The sequence below is a fragment of the Ischnura elegans genome, chromosome 13, assembly GCF_921293095.1.
Source record: "Ischnura elegans chromosome 13, ioIscEleg1.1, whole genome shotgun sequence".
Classification (NCBI taxonomy): domain Eukaryota; kingdom Metazoa; phylum Arthropoda; class Insecta; order Odonata; family Coenagrionidae; genus Ischnura; species Ischnura elegans.
This window is the reverse complement of record NC_060258.1, coordinates 17,927,555-17,947,248: the sequence shown is the minus strand read 5'-3', so window position 1 is coordinate 17,947,248 and position 19,694 is coordinate 17,927,555. Positions and strand designations below refer to the sequence as shown.

The following is a 19,694-nucleotide window of genomic DNA, read 5'->3' as shown; positions in this document are numbered from 1 at the left end:
ACTAAGGTGATTATATGAACTTCATTTGATTTTTCTCACGTATGTAGTCATGAAATAATGATTATATAGTCTGTTTTTCGAAACTTAATCCTTCAATGTAAATTTTTATTGCGCAAATGGGTGATTTTGTAAAGAACATTTATGCCGCTTATAAAAAAATAAGTTATAAAAAAGAAAATAATGGGCATTGATAAAGGCCTCGTAAAAATATCACGACCATATACCCCTAACAGACATTAACTTGAATTGTCATGATGCAAAACTAAGTTTTATGTGCATCTTCCTAGGTGATTCCACCGATATGGGTACTGAAGCCATCGGCAGCATTCTAGAGAATGCTCTGGAGACAACTTCATGCCAAATCGGGCTTGGAACTGACCCAGGAAAGATTTGTCAAGATGATGGTGACAAGACGTGGTCCATGTTTTGCATTGAATACTTGGATAAAGAGAAGTTTGGAGATACGAAACGCATTTCTGATATAAACCAGCTTGTTTCCATAAATCGCTTATTGCTCCGTCTGAGGTGGTCGCTGGACAAGTTAATCGAAGACTACGTTCGGGCGAGCAAGGGTGAAGAAGATGCAGAACATGACCAAGATATCTGTGCCTGGTACTTTGCCTACGAAGATCGCTACATCTTCGAAGAAGAGAATGCGAAGCCTTTTGGAAACAGTCTCACCAAATTGGATGATATCCCATATGCTGACGGTGTCACGTAAGTATCCACTACTTAATAGGTCTTGTTTTTTAAGGGAACACCAGTGTAGTTACTATTTCATACATTCCAACACCTGTTTCTAGGTTTTGGTATTTGCATCTTCCCCCCTGAATTTGCTCTGAACCTCAAACTGAAGCTGATAGCGTCCCCAGATTGATTGTATCCTGCAAACTCCCGCCCCTAGCACCCTCTTCTCTCCCTCCCTTACCCTCGCCCGTCATATCTCTTGTTTCTGCATCCCACATACTCATCCAGTCCTTCTGTATACGTTGAGTAAGAAGCAAAAAAGTGTTATAAATCCTCTTATGTTCCTTCATTACATTGATTTCATCATCACCATGGTCCCGAGCGAAATGCACCTCTTCGCAGATGATGTAGATTGTATTCAGAGAAGTTTATGGCCAATGCAATGGATGAGCATAAGAATAGAACCTCGCTGACAAAAATTAGTGGTGCAGTACTTGGAAGTTAGAATGAAATCTTGAAAATGTATGGTGAGGTATTTCTGACAGAAAGATATATCTTCAATATGGAGTTGCATCGCTTCCGGGATTAAACGGTCAAATGTCAAATTCGTAAAATACTTACTACTCAGAATGTTTCCTGGGGTAAATACATACGCGAAGTATGCGGGAAAGCTAACCGTAACCTGGGATTTATAAAAAGAACTATCGGTAAATGCCAAGGTAAGATGAGAGATAGATAAGCTACTCGACTCTATAGACGCCTCACTTGGAATATGCTGCTAGCGAGTGGGACCCTTATGCAGTATGACAGATGGCTGAAATCAATCGAGTACAGCACAGCGCGGCCAGAGTCGTGATGAATTGTTACGATAAGAAAAGCAGCGTTTCCAATACGTTACGTGAGCTAGGGTGTAAATCTACACATAATAGTGGATCGAAGTAAAGACTAAATTAAATTCAATTCCTATATAATAATAGAGAATATAGAATATGTTTGCTAATACGAAATATATCTTACGTTTACCGTCATAATAACGTGGACGTGACTAAAAGGGAATAATAAAAATATGTACTGCAAAATTGAGAGATGAAAAGGTAATTCATTCCTCTGACAATTAAGGACAGCAACACAGTCTTAAACTACAGAATTAATGGCGTCACCCGCTAGCACGAGTCATTGAATGTTTTATCTTCCATTTCTCTAAACTTGAATGGATTTCCTATAGGAATTACTAACCATAGGCAAGTTATATCTTTGCATAAATATGCACATATATTTTGCTATTATGCGTAATCTTTCTCTAGCCGCTCGGGGTACATGTGGCCATCCTATTACATTCTGCATTTTGGTGATTGATCATCCTCTGCCAAACACCCTAGCGCTGGCTCACCGGGTATTATCAGATGTAGACCGTATGAAAATCTTTATTATAGTTATAGAGGATAGAGATATGGAGTGCCTTACTCGGTGTGAGACCCGAGAAATCTTCCCTGATCTGAAATCTTACCTGGGGGGAAAACAGTCATTACACGTATAGTAGTGACTTTGCCTTCCTTATTCACGAATAGTCAATAGATTTGAAAAACATCAGTGTCGCAACTGTTTTATTCTGAATTACTAAGTTTCACGTATTCACATCTTTATTACTAGCCACCATAGTTGCTTGCTCGCTAAACCATTTGTGAGATTTGGGGTCATTAATTATGTTCGGGAAAACTTTGTTGATGAGCTTTCGATGAAACGAAATTGCAAAAATTACGAGGAAATGAAGTCAATCCGCTCCACTCGTCAACAGAATCAAGACCTTAATTTCTGATTATAAACAAATGCGTCTTCTGCAGATGAATTGTTCAGCAATGATATTTGTTAGTTGAAGTTCCTTTGCATAGTGCCAGAGATTTTATGATTTGAGGTAAGCGTTGATTTCAACGGCAGCAGTTGATCTTGGAATGGCTGCAGTGGAAATCTTGAGTCACGGCATAATAAAACAAAATCAACCGACCGATAACCTATACATTTGTTTCTTCTGTGTTATTTGTCAGAAAAAACGTTGGTGACGAGGGAGCTTGAGCTTGCCTTATTCTCAGTTCGAATTTACTCGAGATGAATTCTCAATCTATTAAAATATTTTTAACCTTTTTGGAAAATAATTTACTTAAGGAAAAAAGGTTTTCCTTTGAAATCTCAATCTAGAGAGTTTATAGAATGCACAACCACACATTTTAACCCAAAATTTCTCATACTATAAAATAAGGTGTGTGCGAAATTTGGCACACTTAACAATTAGGCTTTACCAGAAGGTAAACAACTCGCCACACAATAGTTATATTAAAAAGAAATAATTCATCATTAACTACCTATTTGCAATAGTTATCCTTACTAGCAAATCGTTGGGGATATCTGTTAAAATTTTCCCTTCCATAATGTATGTAAATTTGCGATGTGGAAATCATTATTAACACTATTACAGTATAAATATATACTATTACAGTATAGAATATGCTAGGAAAGAAGGTATTTTTCCAATTACCAAAGACAATGCATCTATAATAACGTATCAGATGAAATTATAGCCCGGTCAAAATAAACATTGACCCTTGCATAAATTGCCAACAAGCTGAAAATTTGCACGAACCTTAAGGATACCATGCTTATGAAATCCTGAAAAGTCCCTATCGATTCCGCGCGAGCAAAAACTTTTATTCAAGGTCAAAGGTCACAAAAATGAGTTTTTTTTGCATTTTTTGGTCAAACGGTTAGTGTTATGATAAAAATTTCTCAGACCGAAATTATAGATCGACAAATTATCTGAAAAATTGCCATGTCAACTCTTTCTTAAAGATTTACCGTTTCTGAGAAAAAGCCATTCGAGTGTAGGCTGGAGCTGTATTCTTCGTAATATGAATGACTATATTGTAGCGCACTCTGAACATAATTGGACGCGTAACTCGCATATTAGTTACCGGCTCTCACATGTCCATCCGCCAACAATCGGGACTGAGGGTTGTGTATTCTCCATTATATGCACACGTTTCCTCGCCGCCTATGTGGTAGTGCACGAAGCGCGTTCTTTTAAGCGTGGAGTCCCCAGTAGTTGTACCCCACGGTCCATTTTACTCGTAAATCAGCTTTATTGAGCTTCTTACTATTTGTTTCTTCTTCGCATTTTTAATTGTAGTTTCCACAGTAGGTCTACTCCACTCTAAAAATTATTAGCTTGAAATTGTTATTTTCCTTAAAGACATTTGGGATTTTCTATTCTAGGCCGGGCAGCTGCCCCTGAAATACGGAAATATTGCAATGCCTCATTTTAATATTATTACGAACTTCCATCATACCGTGCCCAACATCATACAAGATATTGCAATACCCAATTTTAGCTGGGAATTGAAAGACCTATGTCTAACAGCAGTCATAATACTAAGACCACTTCGTACATACTGATTTCATAAGTTCTAAATTTAACCGTTTATCTTTTAAAATAATTTGCTCTGAAAACATGTGTCAATGACCACGGAATATATTTTTAATACCTATAAACATGCGACTTGGTGGAGGATAATGAGAATTATCAATGGCTACCGATTGAATATCATCTCGCATGATTGCTGCCGCAGCTTCCACGATCTTAAGTCACTCTTCTTTTCTTGATTTAATCGATCATTATGATTATCAATTAAGCATGTTAATGTTAATTTTCCGGGTTTCTCAGTGATGGTAACCTTATTACCATATTTAATATTAATCGCAGTTAAACACTTCTATTATCAAGATATGAATTTTTGCAAACATTTTTCAATTCTTCCAATGAAGACTGAGAGACGTCAGTGCTCTCAATGTAGGCTAATATTTCTCCCACGGCCAGATTGAATGCTTCATCTCGGAGACGACCTGTTTTACTTCCAATGGGTGGTTTTACATTAAATTAAAATTTTAAATTAAGTTACAACTTTTATATTTTATCTAGATTTGTATACTCGACATCTTCGCCGGGGGTTATCAGTATTCCTTTTGAGGAAATGCCCCATTCTGCCTTAACAGACATGCTGGGGTATGTAATTTTTCCTAGGGTGTCTCGTATATGCGCATCGGTTTTTATGCCAAACGCCATCAGCGATAAAAATACAATTTTAAGAATGAAAATGTTGGTGAAAATGACCACATTAGCACTAGACGTACTTAAAAAAAGTCAGTAAATCGAAGAAAAAAATATTCTGACGTAGAAACTTGTTCTGAGAATTAGAATTCAATAATGTTGCGTTAACGCAACGCTGGGGGTTGATTGGTTAAGGTAAACAAGATAGTCATCGAGAAGATTCGATGAGCTAATATGAATACAGTTCTCGATGAGTATTTGAATGCAGTCGATTTTGAAGAAGTTTGAGATTTTCCGGAAGGCCTGACGAGCACATTGCCATAAGGCGTTTTTCTTTCGACCGAGATGGACATGTTCCTATTTTGATTGGAGATGCCACTGTCAGCAGGCGAATGGGGAAAAAGTAGACGGCTTGTTGGAGGCAGACTTCACAGTAGCGGAAATATAGCGAAGGATGAATAAAAATTGAAGTACCGTTTAGAACTCGAAGAAACGCAACGAAGTGGTAATGAGTCATTGAAAAATCGGAGAGGTCCTCCACCTGACCTCTACCTGAGAAATGACCGATTAGGACCTAGGTGTGCAACTGGGGATGTAGATGCTGACATATAATGCATCAAAGTGCTGATGAGATTTTATTTAAAGAGGATATATTTTCCCAAGTGAAGTATGAATTCATTGGAGTATTTTTTCGTCCTTAATTTTTTTCCACATTAACTTACATTTTTTATTTGACCATGAAATATTATCAAAAACATTTTGACACAAAAATATCATGCATTCTTTTAATTTTACAAAATTGGCTTTCAAAGAAATTGAAAATAAAGTGAGGTATCAATCTGCAGAAAATAATTTTTTTTCCATTGGCTAGGAAAAAATAAAATGTTAAATTTGTTTTACGATCTATGGAATTGTGGAAAATTGTGTCATCAATAAAATTTGTAACAATCATGTGCTTATTCATTGAGGAAATTTTCAGTCGCAATTAACGCACTAAAACCATTTAAAGGGATAATTATTTAGGTATCGCTGGTCCACATAGATTTTGTTCTAGAGACGTTGTGGATTGATCTTTCACGTATTTTTTGCTCTGATTCCGAATCTGTGCTTAGATTCTTTCTGTCACATAGAGTTTCTTTAGGACAGCTTAATGTATGTTTTTGTTTTTACGAAAGTAGTAATGATATTCATTTATATATCGTGATAGCTTTTTAGGTGGCCTAGACAAAGGAATGGCTCCCCATACGATGAGTGGCACCATTGTAAGGCTTCTTACTGGTTGGACTAACGGAAAGCGTAAAAAGAATTTTGCTGTCCCCATGATTTGGCAATCCATTTTTTAACTGCTTTTTTGTTGAAAAAAATGAAAGTAACGACACCGAAGTCAAAACGATCAGTATAATATCCAGCCAACATTGAATCAGCGATACTACCGTTCCCTTACTCCAAACATTTACCAGTGCCGGAACCAATGGAGTAAGCTATCCTAGCGAACATTCATAAAGTTAACGAGAACGTGAGAATGAAGGATTCGGAAACACGAAGGACCAAAATTTTGGACCGAGTACATCTGATGGACCTCATTTTATAACTAAAGATGATTTAATTGATTTAGTGCAGGATTTAAATTTCATCCAAAAAGCAGGGTGATATCTTACGACCACGTGGAAAGGGTTGGAAATTGCTGGATCCAATACAAAACCTTTGATATCCCGATCTTGCATTGACGAAGTTGATTTGATTTTTTTTCTCCAGAAAACAACTTTACTTTTTGCAATGATGATCTTTCTGTTATGGATACTCTTAATTTTCAATTCAAAACAGATAATTAGCGTTTTTTAAATTTATTCCTCCAAGCTTTTTTTAAAGGCTTATTTCCAACATAATGGCAATGAGGTTCCATAATTACTTTTAACTCGTGGAACTGACATGAAAGAATCTTACGAGAATATGCAGTTACTTTTAGAAGAAAATCACTATCAAAAATATAAATGGAAAATTTGTGGCGACTTAAAAGAAATTACTATTTTACTGGCTTAAAGCTTGGATATACGAAATGTTGTTGCTTCATCTGTGAATGAGATAGCAAAGGAAAAAATCATTACTTGAAAAAAAAATTGTCTGGAACGTTAATAATTCGTTTTTAGATTAAAAATTGTGCAAATATTCTTTTTCCACTCTTCATTTTAAATAGGGAATTTTTAACATTTTGTGAAAGGCATGGACATAAATGGTGCTGGTTTCCCTTATTTGAAACAAAAAGTCCTTCAATTAGGTGAGGCAATGATCAAAGAAGGAATTTGTACTGGGCCAAAGATCAGGTAATTGCTGAAGGATTCGGAATTTCTACATAAATTGAGGTCAACGGAAAAAAGCTCTTGGCACGCATTCAGAAATCTATCTGAATTTTTTTAAGGAAATATCTTGGCTGAAAATTATCAGAAACTGGCAGCTAATCTTATTAAATCGTACCAAAAAATGGGCTTGAATATGAATTTAAAAATTTCTTCTTTCGCCTCACACCTTGCCTTTTTCACCAAACCTCAGCACTGGTAGTGATGAACACATTGAGCGTTTTGATCAAGATATTTTACATTTTGAAAAATAGTACCAAGAAAACTTCAGCTGCGATTTATAGTACTACTGATAGGGACTTACTAGACGTTAAATATACGAGAAAATCCTATGAAAGTACCTATTTTTCACATTTTTAACAATCGTCATTTATTTGCTTAAATATCCTTAAAACCGTATTTAATTAGGTTATCCTATAGAAACTAGACGTGATAGAAAAAAACCTGAGCCCAGATTCGGAATCAGAACGAAAAGTAACTTCACGGTTACCCTACAACATCTCTAAGATAGAAAAATAAGTTTTTTATTGACCTGTGTATTTAGAACAATTGATGATGCTCCAAATTGCTCCTCACCATTGCTGCCTTGTAAATTACGTCAAGTGAGTATTTATTCTGTAAATTTTCTGAGACGAGAAAATGAGAAAATAGAGCTGGGCTTTAAGTAAATTTTTAGAACGAGTGCCAGAGTAGGTGCGAAGACGGAACGGATAGGAGGAGAGACAGAAGAAATAGAAAGAGGGAGATCACGGGAAAAAGGAAGGCACAACTTTTAAGGATGTCGAATGCGCCAATATTCTAGCGAGGAGTAAGAAATACGTTATAGCCTCGGTTCGTGGCAGGCAAATTTACCATCACGAACTTGGTCGCTGAAGAAAGACCGTATTTGAATTTCCCTCGTCTCATTCCAAGGATTACATACCGTTAGAAAGGGAATCCATTCTCTCGCGAAGCGATGGAGGTGGCACAAACTCTTTTGGGATGGTTTTTCCCACATACGTTATAATGTCAAGAATTGGTTCATTCTCAAGCTGTAAACCTTCGGTTCGCATGGATGCTTTGGAGCGGTCTTATGATGGCATTGTAAATATCAAAAGCATGAGGTAGTAGAAGTATGCAAACGGAGGGTAAAATCGCTCGAGGCGGTAATGAGGCATTGAAGAACACCAGCAGTAGCGGCAACGCTATCGAGGGAACCATTAACAAAACCCGTTTCCTCGGCTCGATACGACGAACATCCGATAGCATTTTTGAAAGAAGTTCGAAATTACGGGCCCATTGCAAAATCTAAGGGGGGGCACAAATACGAATTTACATCCGTCGACATATTTTCCAAATTCGTTCAGGCGTTGCCGTAAACAGACCTAAGGCAAAAACTTAAGTTTGCAATTGCCTTAATTGCCTAATAAATAAGTACTTTTAGCTGTGTGGCACTTCCACCAACATTTTGTGAGATCATATACTATGTCCACGTGTGGTCACTGGAAAGAGGGGTTAAATCTGCTGGGGATAGGTGCAATAAACTCGTGAATACGTCATCCCCGATCGAATCCTAGTGAGCGGACGATGAAATAATTGTCAAGGAATTTCCCTCCCTATTGTAATCTGAGTCACCGAAGGTGGGTAGAAACTATACCGTTTGTTAATCGTTGGTTTTACGATGTGTTCCACGAATCTATCCCAATGACTCCTTTTGAAGCTCACTTCGGTTCCATACCTCCTAATAGGTTTCCCTACGGTTTAAATTTTCCGATGGATAAAGTAATGGGTAAAAGATCAATCATTAAAACGATCGATCCATATTAAAAGGAATACAAAAAAGAGGGTTAGGTTTGAGAAAAAGATGCATTCAAAAGTTCCTTTTGAATGCATCTTTTTCTCATTCAAACTTTCCTTTGGGGAAGAGGAGATCTAAGTGTGATTTGCCATTTTTAAGGACACCCAGACTGTCCGATGCAAAACTTTTTCATTAATTTTTTCATTTATTCACGGGGCCATTCAGGATATCGTATCGATCAGCTCCAAATGCTTAAATTTTGTGAAGGGAGGACGGATCTAGGTTAAGAACTTTCAATTCCTTTTCCTTCATTCCTCATTGTTCTTGAGTATTTTTTCTCCTTCGAAGTGATTATTTTTACTTTTTAAACTCTTAGTTACTTTCCGGTGGATGGAATCATTTCTTTCTCTTGGAACCCATTATTCATCCTCCTAGGAAAGAAATGCATCCATGCAGGGGGCAATGTGATGATATAGCCTCATCACGGTCTTTGATTCGTGCCCCGCCATTTATTCCGTTCTTCTTAGGCACCCGCAATCACAGCAGAGACAAGCGACCTATCCTATCACCAATACGAATTTTGTTTGTCTTTTGTTTGGTAAAATGAGTACATTTAAGCACATTTTGAGTGGCCTCGAAAGACGTTATGGCAAAAGTTTGAATGAGAGCAGACTACGGATCACGGCCAGGTGATCAACCGAAAACAGCAAGGAAGGCGCTGCAAATATCTTAGCGAGACGGTCAAAAGCGAGGGAGTCAGAAAGGACACTTCCGAGACGGACTGTCGGGCGCACGTCGGATGGAAGTCCCAAGAAGTGGTAACGGAGGGAAAGTAACGGAGAGAAAGCGCAGAGTACGAGCGAGCGACGGAATTGTACTTATAGTGTCAAGCCTTCACGACATTGTCCAGCAAGCCACAGGTTGAAGTTCCCCGCGGAGGACAGCACGTGAAACAGCGACCCGGGGTGGGCATTTGACTCTGACATTTAAGTACTCTGAACCCTCTCCCGGGATATTGGATTATTCCCGATGCCTTCCCCCCACCCCCGATCCCCGAGCTAGCCCATCTTCACAGAAGAAATCCCAATTAATAGAGGTTCTCCGAATTTAAAGTGGTCTGAGAAACAGTCTAGTGTCAATCTTGCTAGATGTAAGAACCATCTAATTTTTGTATCATAGCTCTCCCGTTTTCGTCATCCCTTTTGGATCGACGCCGGAATCTCTAAATTAGTATAACGAGGAGCTTATGTCGGTCATATGGGACAGCTTCTGTATCAATAGTTGATTACTGCAATTTGACGTCGTCATGTTTCATCAAGTGTAATTTTTATGTATTTTATTTCACTTTGGGCCAGCTTAACCAATGATGGTAATTGAATTGACTCGGATGATATTCTCCAAAAAAATGAGATAAGACAACAATCGTGTTTTACCAGATGCGTTAGCTCGGTTTTGGGTTTTTATCTCGGTTTATACTTTTACTGACGATATTATTCCGATAAAACCTTATTATCCGATTTAATCTGAGTGCAGATGTAACATGGCGTGCATGAGGCTTCATCAGATCTCGGAAAATACGAATGACAGTGATGAAGAATATTAACATTAAAATCGGACACAACGTCCATAACGGATAAATGATGATGCAGTTATATTAATTTATATGGTGACGTATATTTATTTACTCATCCCAAAATGATAAAGAATTCTTCCAAGGCAGTTCTCGCTCTCATTGAAGATGACTTGGAATTTTACTCACAAGGAGAGACCACGTACCTTCTCCGCCTTTTTCAATGCCGTATATTTATGGCATTCGAATTGCAAACACATCTCTGAATGGGTAGTGGTTCCATGAAATGGGCCTTAGTTTGGCTGTAATTCATTAAATTTTTTGCAGAACTTTTAACAAGCTTTATTAAAATTTTAACATGTGAGGTTGGAGAAGAAGTTGGCGTCGCCGACTCTCACCCGTAGTACCAGGGTTTGAGGCTTGTTCGCGGCTGTATAATTTGTAGTTTACATTTTGATCATACTGCGAAAAGTAATTCAGCAATATAAATTGCAGCGAGAACAGGTACGAGATATATTTTTATGATCATAATTACGTGCAGGTTTCAATAAGCAGAAATAGGTATGAGAGTGTCATTCGAACGCGAAGCCGAGTGGGCGGAAATCGGAAAAAGCCGGACAAAATTACAAAATGGCTTTTTTTTGTTATATAATTGAAACTTTGCAATTATACTAAAAAATGATTGAAATTCATGAATATATACTTCATTTGACAAAGTCCCACCCGTTACTGAGACACAGAGGCTCAGACTTGAGCAAATTTCCATAAAAACGCCCGTCTTCCATTTTTTTCTGAAAATCTTCCAAAGTAAGTAGATGGTGAAGATATGGGTGGATTTTCGCGGAATAAAAAACCACATAATCTGTTGCCATAGGGGTTTTTATTTAATTTTCTGTAATCTTAAAGAATATCATCGATAATTTGTTACCGTGCAGTTACAAAATGGCGGACACTGTTTTTCGACAAAGTTTTACATTTAGGTAGATTTTCAAATGAGTTTTCGGCAAAGTCACGCAAAGTAACTTATATGAGAGCATTTTTGAAAATTTCTTGAGGTGCTCATGCAGTTATTTTTCAAATAAGTTTGCGTCGCCGGAAATTACATCGATTTTTCGATCGCGCGGCAGGGTTCGTCTCCGCGCGTCGGGAGTTGGATTAGCCGCGACGTAGTAAGGTTATTGAAGTTTTTTGTTTTTTTACGCTCAGCATTCACCGTTTTTATGTTTTGCTTCAAGACACCGATACTCAAATGGTCTATGGTGAAGATGTTGGAGGTTTTACAGCCGAGGTAAGTTTCATTGAAGTTCATTTCGTTTTCTTTGGATACGATCGAAGACATGCTTCTATTAAAAGCGTTCAAATCTCGAAAAAGTTAGTTATTTTCCTGGAACTCATTCAAAAAGACCTACCAGAAAGACACCAACTGAGACTCTTACACTTTCTTTACTCTCCGATCCCTGAGCCCTAGGATTCTACTGCGAAAAGGTCGTTTTATGACACCGCGGAGCGGAGCCTTTGACCGTCTTAACGGGGTATTTACACGGGAACTTTAGATTTTTAAAATGTCTATCAAACCCTCAGTTATACTTTGACTTATAGATTACTCGTATCTGTAACACATATACTACACGTTCTTCCCCGTGTATTCATTAGGAAATTGGATAACCATGGGTTCTACAAATTAATTGTTTATTTTTCAATTGTACTTAGGCTCTTTCCGCCATCCATATGCAAATGCCTCCTCACATTATTACACAACTTGATATCTATAAAATAATATTTAAATTGGGGAAAAAATCATTCACGCAGAAATAAAATATTCTGCATTATTATCGCGGGGTCTGAATTTAAGACAAGACCCTGATGTTCTAAAATTTCTCTGTGACTTCCTCACTATACTTTCTTCCTTACAATACTCATCTTAAGGCCATACCTTAAGAAATGGGCAGAGAATTCTCGATTACAATATCAATAAACGATTTTTGTGTCGATACAAAAATGGACTCGTTGAATCCATAACATTTCCAGAATTTATTATGCATCACTTTGCCGATACTTCAACGACAGACGGTTGGTATTGTATTTTTGTAAACATCTATTCCTCTCCTAATTTGAAAACTCTTTCACGACATAAGATCCTCCAACAATGGCCTATTCCTCTACAAAATTATCAATTCCTATTTAGATTGTTCCTACCTCATTTATTAGTAAATTTTAATGGATCCCGTCATAACTATACAAATAATTTAATTTAAGTTTGTTTTTAATTGCCGTAGAGCAAATTATGTCTTCAACTCCCAGATATCCAGAATGATGAGGTATAATGAAAACTAGTCATAACAGTCCGAGAAGACTTTAAGAATCTAGATTCTTCGAGAGAATATGCTAAATCATTCAAGAATATTCACGCATTAAAGAGAATACATATTGCTCTTAGATTTCGGCTTAATTCGGTACACGTATTGATTTCTCCATGTCCTCATCTAAATGTCATCCTTATTTCTGGCGAATTTCATCGTGAAATCCTGTTTTTTGTGTTTGTTATTTTCCATCATCTGTGAAGTATAATATAAGAATAAATTACCATGTGTTAACCTGGAAATAAGGAAATACATAAAACTATTATAGTATGGAATATCGGATATCATTTGCTGAATAGAACATCAGAAAACACTTTCTCCTTTCGTCCTTCCATTACCTGCTCAATAATGTCTTCAACCGTTGCCATTTATCTTTGAAATATTAGAGTTATTTATGAAACATCAAGTATCGTATCAAGATTGCAACGGCGCGAAAGAATCGCATATGCATCGATCTACATTTCCTAACTCTTTTTTCTTGGCGCAATAGCGCTAACCATCGTAAGTTCGGCAGTGTTAGGTACTAAGGCCTACGATGGTAACTCTGCGCGTTTACACGACGTTCTGAGGTTACGCGCGTACGGATCAACGTCGATACGATCGTAGAGTAAACGGGGTATTAAGTGATAAAGAGATAAAAGAAGTTACAAAATCAGAAAGACATTATATTGATAGGCAGGTAGTTGACCTTACTGATTTCAACTCTGGAATTTACACGATCAAGTTCTGTTTACTGCTGACAATGTTCAACGGAGAGGTAATAATTATATTGCTCACCTTTTTTCCTAATTTTTTCTTAATATTAATACCAATATAATTTATTATCCTACAGGAAAGTATAGTCATTTCGAAAAAAACGATTGTTTTTAGTTTGCAACACACTGACGGACAGCTAAATCATGAGATGCTAAATCTGCGGAGCAAAAGCGTCGGGTATGAAGAATTTAGTAGATGTAAAGCATCGTACACCCTATATCGATAAATATTTTGTTGGATTGTCTACTCTTTACCCTTACCTTTACCTTATTACGCTTTTACCCTTGTGTGTTATTCGGCAAGGTAAATTTATACATCCTTCCACGAAAACGTCATATTTGGGATTTTCTAATTCTCAATATTAACACTCATGCTGTTCAATTTTTTCTTTGTGTGCTTCGTTGTCCACTTACCGGCTGATTAAAGATGATTGCATGTCATACGGTTGCTTGCCGTTATTTGCTTTTCCCACGTCAGAGATATTAAAAACGTGCCAGCCAAATAATTTATTTTGATTATCTTGGTTTTTGGAAACTAAAATAAAACGTCGTCGGTGAACCACGATCCTCACATTATTGAGATAATAATTCTAACCGAGTTTTCGAAAGCTGATGACAGAGAATATTATGCTTGTTAGTGAAACTGGCCTTAAATGACTCTATTTTCCATCTGCGTAGCATTACATCCGCATTCATTTTATCCCTCATTTTTAAGTTTAAGGTTTTTCATTTTCATTCTTTTGAGTGACCAGTCGTGAAATTTTTCTGTCACTCCTGTTTCACTTATTGAATTATCATCCCATCATTCATTATATTTTACAAAATTCAGTGCTCATGTTTTTTGGTAAATAAATATTTTATGGATGTTTTAATGGTTAATTAAATGGTTAAATGGATCCAGGAAACGATATTTTGCCATTTAAATTATTTCTAGCGAATATATTGGTGGTCAAAAAAATAACTGACTTATTGTGAGTGGAGATGTGGTATAAACGCCTCAAAGAGGATTGAAGCGCTATGACCGAAGACGAGCTGTAAAAATAACACAACACGAAACATTCAGTTGTTGAATTCATTGTACTTTTATTATCTTAATCTATAAGTTTGAAAATACATCTCTTTTACAAATTATGACAGTTAAAAGAAATAAACATAATCTATCTCTCAGTGCAATGGAGTGTAAGATATTTTTAGTGAGTCTATCTTTAACCAACAAAACACAATCTGGATGGTTAACCCACGCGAGAGTATGCCATGCATAGTTGTCCGTGTGAAAAAATACGGTGTACCCTAATCTAAGCCGCAAACAGACATCGTTTGGGCGAGAAACGTATTTGTTGTCATTGTGATTACCAATCTAATTGGAAAATGGACCTGTTTCAATTCAATTGGCACATCTTTCGAGATTCATGTAGTAATGCATGTTTCTTAAGAAATTTCCATTCAAAATGCTCGACAACGTTTTTGTGTCAATTTTTAATGACTAATCGCGTGCTTTTGCACCACCGTGGTGGGTTCAAATTACGAAGCATATTTAACTGGAGATCGAATTTTGTTGCAAACGGTGAGATGGCATGCCTGGCAAATCCAATAAATTGAAAGACTCTGGTGGAAAATTTAAAGCTTCGCTGATATCACAAACTGTATCGATAGAAGAGATACGAAACTACATCAACATTACCGATGGTCGTCAAGCGGGAAGTAAGCCAAAAGAGCTGAATTTTCAGCATTTTATGTATTGTTTTTCAAATTTCACAGTAATTAACGAGGAAAATGAAAATCAGTTACAATAATAAGAATGTGATTTTTTTCTTTCCGACGGTAAATTTTTCAACCGAGTGTGAACATTACCACTTATTTAAATATGCAAAATAAAATTTGTCTGCAGGTATTAAAAACAAACTGTACATGTATTTGTCATGGAAATGATTCAGGGCCCAAAGTAAGTTTTAAGGTTAGAAAATCAGTCCAGTCATAGTCAAGTAAGTTCCAAGTCGAAGGTATTCAATATAATGCTTTAGATGATACATTTAAAGAGCAAATTATAAATGTGAAATTATTAAGAATGGTTTACTAAAAATACTACTTACTTCCAGGGAGTGTAATGCTGCCATGGAGATTTTCCTGAATAAGTTTCTGCGGCAGATCCGCTCTACCAATGACAATAGCATACTCCAGTATGGCGACGCGGGGATTATGCTGCAAAATCTTAGAGATCATGCGCTCCTGATGAAAGAAGAAAGGATGGAATCCTTTGCTCATAAAAAAATAAAAGACTTATCTCAATTGGAGAGTAGACTCATTGCTGCTTACGATGCTAACAGTCCCGGGGCCTGCAGTTGGGGAAGGAGATGGATGATGCCCACCGACGCTCTCCTCTTCCGGATCGAAAGGGAAGCGTTGAGAAAAATAGTTTCCTCGCCAGAACACGATGTGATCGAGAATATGGACAGGGTGGCTGCGCCCGAATGGTTGTACAGGATAAGGAATAATGAGGATGCTGTATTGGAAAAGGCTATCAAAGGTTTCAACAAAAGCGAGAAACCGGAAACTCGTGCTGGGGTCATTGATGTAAGTAAATTCTTACTGTTGTTCTCATGCCTACATATGCGTTTTCCTACATTTAATGGCTAATTTTACCCATTCGTTACAAATTTTAGAGTGAAATTTACCAAAGAATTTGCAATATGGATACATAATGAATGCCTTTTCATATTTGGATGATTAATCGTAATTAACCCTTACATGCTCAAGGTGCCAAAATATCGGCCTGAAATTTAATCCCATGTAAAAGTGTTTGTTTATAATATTTTGAGCTAGTTAAATTTTTACACAGGAGATCATAAGAATTTTTATCACTTCTGATGATTTGGTTGGTATTTCTTCTAGTATATTTATTGTTCGACATTGTGACGGTCCCCAAGCATTCCAACTTATGTAACACCAGCCATCCTCATTTTCTCCCCACCCCTCTCTCTCTCTTTCTCTCTCTGTCTACTCAGTGGATTGACAAAGTGTGAGTGAGAGAGTGTTAATGGGTTGTAACAGTGAACTGAGCCTCCGAGGACCTTATCCAATTCCTATGTGTTTGACAGCGAAGTACCCATTTGTGTTATGAGTTGACCCATTATTTCCCCTTCCCCTCATATCAACAGTAATACCGACTCATTCACCTCGGCGCAAAAATAAAAGCCGCAAGTGAACCGAGAAAATTGCTTTTTCGAAAAATACTTTCAAAGTGCACAAGAGTGAAGGCAGAGAGTGAGAAAGAGAAAGGCCTACAGACAAACCCACTGACAAAAAATTCAGCCATTTCAAGAAAGGAAAAGAAAAAAGGAAAGCCGGACATACTACGTCTAGATCTCAGAGTGGTTAAAATGAATGTTAGCAGACAGCAATTATTTAATGAGCTTCGGCTCACAAAGGCGTCATCAGGTGTAAGAAACTCTAATGCATGAGAAAATTACATTCATTTATTTAAGAAAGGGGGGAGGGAGGATTTGCCAAGTTTGGGGAAGAAATTACATACCGACGTACAGTTTGGAGACAGTGAGATAACACGCAAATAAAAAGATACGGGAAAATCCAGGGATATAAGAAAGATTTCATTCTTAAATCTATAAGAACGAAATTGGAGAAAGAATCACAGAGATGTGAAGGACAAAGGTCGGAGGAGAATTGAAAGGGTAAGTAGAAAGAGAGGCCGCATGCCAATAGTAATGGAGAGGTGGGAGTAGGTAAAATAGTAAGGAAGAGGTGGGGGAGAGAAGTTCCCGAAAGAGTAACTAAGGAGGGAGTGAGGATAGGATAAGCAGATGCATGCGGAAGGGATTGAAGGCGGAAGAAAATAGTCAACGCAATACGGAGGAAGAGGGTGGGTTGACTAAAATACCCTGTAGAGGTGTAAGTCAGTTAAGGATTTGGTGCCAAAAGGGTTCTAGGGGCAGCCAGGCCACAGATTTGCCGTCGAATTGATGCCCCTTTGCAGGGATGACTTTTGTGGACCAGATCGGAACATGAACGATTGAACGAATTTGTTTACGCCTCCTTCCCTTCATATATTTCTTCTGTGTCATTGCTAGCTCCGTTAACATTTGCTCCTCGCATATCTTTCTGTATTTTCCGGTCTTGGATTCATCGTTTTCATTTCTGCAACGTCAGAATAGGTCTTTCCCTTTCAATCCAATAATTCCTCTCACACATGCTCGTAGCTCAGTTTAAAGCCTTTCTCCTCGTCCCTTGGATGGAACAAGAATAGTTCATTACTTGTTTTCCTTTGATAAAAGGACAAATGTTAAGAAATACGAGAGCATGATTCATTTTGAAACCGAAAATTTTATTTTTGGTCTATTTCTCATTTTAAGAAATTCGCAAAAGTTTATGCTTCAACGTTATATTCTGTGTGCCATTTTCTGTGTTTTTTTTGGAGGGGGTGACCTATCACTAGCACGCAATCCTGCAATCCTAGATGAAGATGCCATTTCCTGGATAAGAGAACATTTCAGAGATCACGAGCAGAGATTAGTATTAGACAATGCAGCCTCCTACGAGGTTAAAGTCACTTCTGGCGTTCCTTAGGCTTGTATCATAGGCCCACTCCTATTCCTTCTCTATATTCACGATGTTGTTGGAATAGTACTCAGTAAACTGCTATCATTTGCAGACTACGTAGTAGTTTATAGTGAAATCTATTCCAGTAAAGACAGGAATGAATCAAGGCCCTTAAAATATAAGGTTGTCTCGCTCACGGATCGGGCTTTTATTGGCTTGACGTCACCATCGACCATCAGACAAGCGCTCCTTGAGTTTCCCTGCCACTTTGCACACTCAGCTGGTGGTGTACGACTCATTTTACAAAAAAGCCCTCTTTTCGAAAATGTATTTCGTTCAAAAAGTTCTTTCATTCCATGTGAAAACATGCGAGAAATAAGTTTCCTGGCCTCAAATTTGACAAGCATTGAAGGAAAATGGTCGTCTCCCCACTCGTTTAAATAAACTCGCGCAAAATATCAATCAATCGAGGGTTATAGAAAGTAATAGCTGAAACGCCAGAGACGGTGATCAATGGATTCAGCAGGAGGGAGGAAGGGAACCAGGGGTAATGACAGTCAGACAAACTGTGAGTAGCGTTTATTGTCTTCACTCGATTACATCCCGCGCACGAGTGCCGCGCGCCAAAAGTACCTCGGTGTCTCGACGTGCCCCTCGCGACATCCTCCGAAGACCTCATTGACTCCCGATGTCGTCAGTGAATCGCGCGTCTAGGCACAAAGTACGCTGCTGACTCTTTAGGTGAGAAAGAGTACAGAAATGCAAATGGGAAGGGGGAAGTGGGAGGGAGTGGGTGGAAGAAGGAATGCTTACGCAGGCAGAGTCACATCTTGGGAACAAGACGGGAAAAGTACAAGCGAAAAGAAATGAAAAACAAGTCATAGGTTGGTCAGCATAATTACTCAGCGCACTGCTTTAGTTCCAATAGTAAAAAGAGGTGATGCATAGCGATGCATGCTTGCGGTATACATAGACTGAGAGTGGTTGTAGACACGCGTAAAAAGTTTCGATAAATATGGATTAGATGGATCGTGATACGGAAATGACGGCGTCGCCAGAAAATGACGGCGATTGGCCAATGTGCATGTTAATATACCTGTTGATGCCTTTATCAAAGCAAATATAATGCTAGTAAGAAAACAAAGAACAAATGACGACAGATTTACGCACTTGAAAATCATTAACGATACGTAGAAATGGAAATAAGTAAACTCCCTTTTGAACCTCGGCTTTTGGGAAATTTATGCTTCATTTTGATCTCAAACAAATTAACTCAACTATGAAGCTGATTTCCATATTCAAGGATATAGAATAGGCAGGACTATGTAGCAGAGCTTAATCTCCAGTGCTTAGCATTCTAATTAATGACGATATTGGAGACGTAGAATTTACTTTTTGTAAAAGCATTTAAGTACAAAAAGGGTATTATAGGCCATCTATCTAACAGCTTTAACGCAGAGCCTTAGTTTTTTAGGTGCTCAAAGAAAATGTTAGTGTCAAATTAGAAGCTCTAGTATGCATTAAGAATACCTTAAAAATCCATG

At 37.7% G+C, this 19,694-nt stretch overlaps 1 protein-coding gene across 1 annotated transcript in view; it reads left to right on the top strand.

Moving 5' to 3' along the window:
* The first annotated feature begins 216 nt into the window (after positions 1-216).
* The window catches only part of LOC124170052, a 37,805-nt gene continuing 18,327 nt past the window's right edge, over positions 217-19,694 (top strand). Inside the window, exons 1-2 of the mRNA XM_046548736.1 lie at positions 217-717; positions 15,696-16,170. Of these exons, the coding sequence (XP_046404692.1) occupies positions 272-717; positions 15,696-16,170 (921 nt within the window). The 5' untranslated portion in view covers positions 217-271. The remainder of the gene's footprint in view (positions 718-15,695; positions 16,171-19,694) is intronic.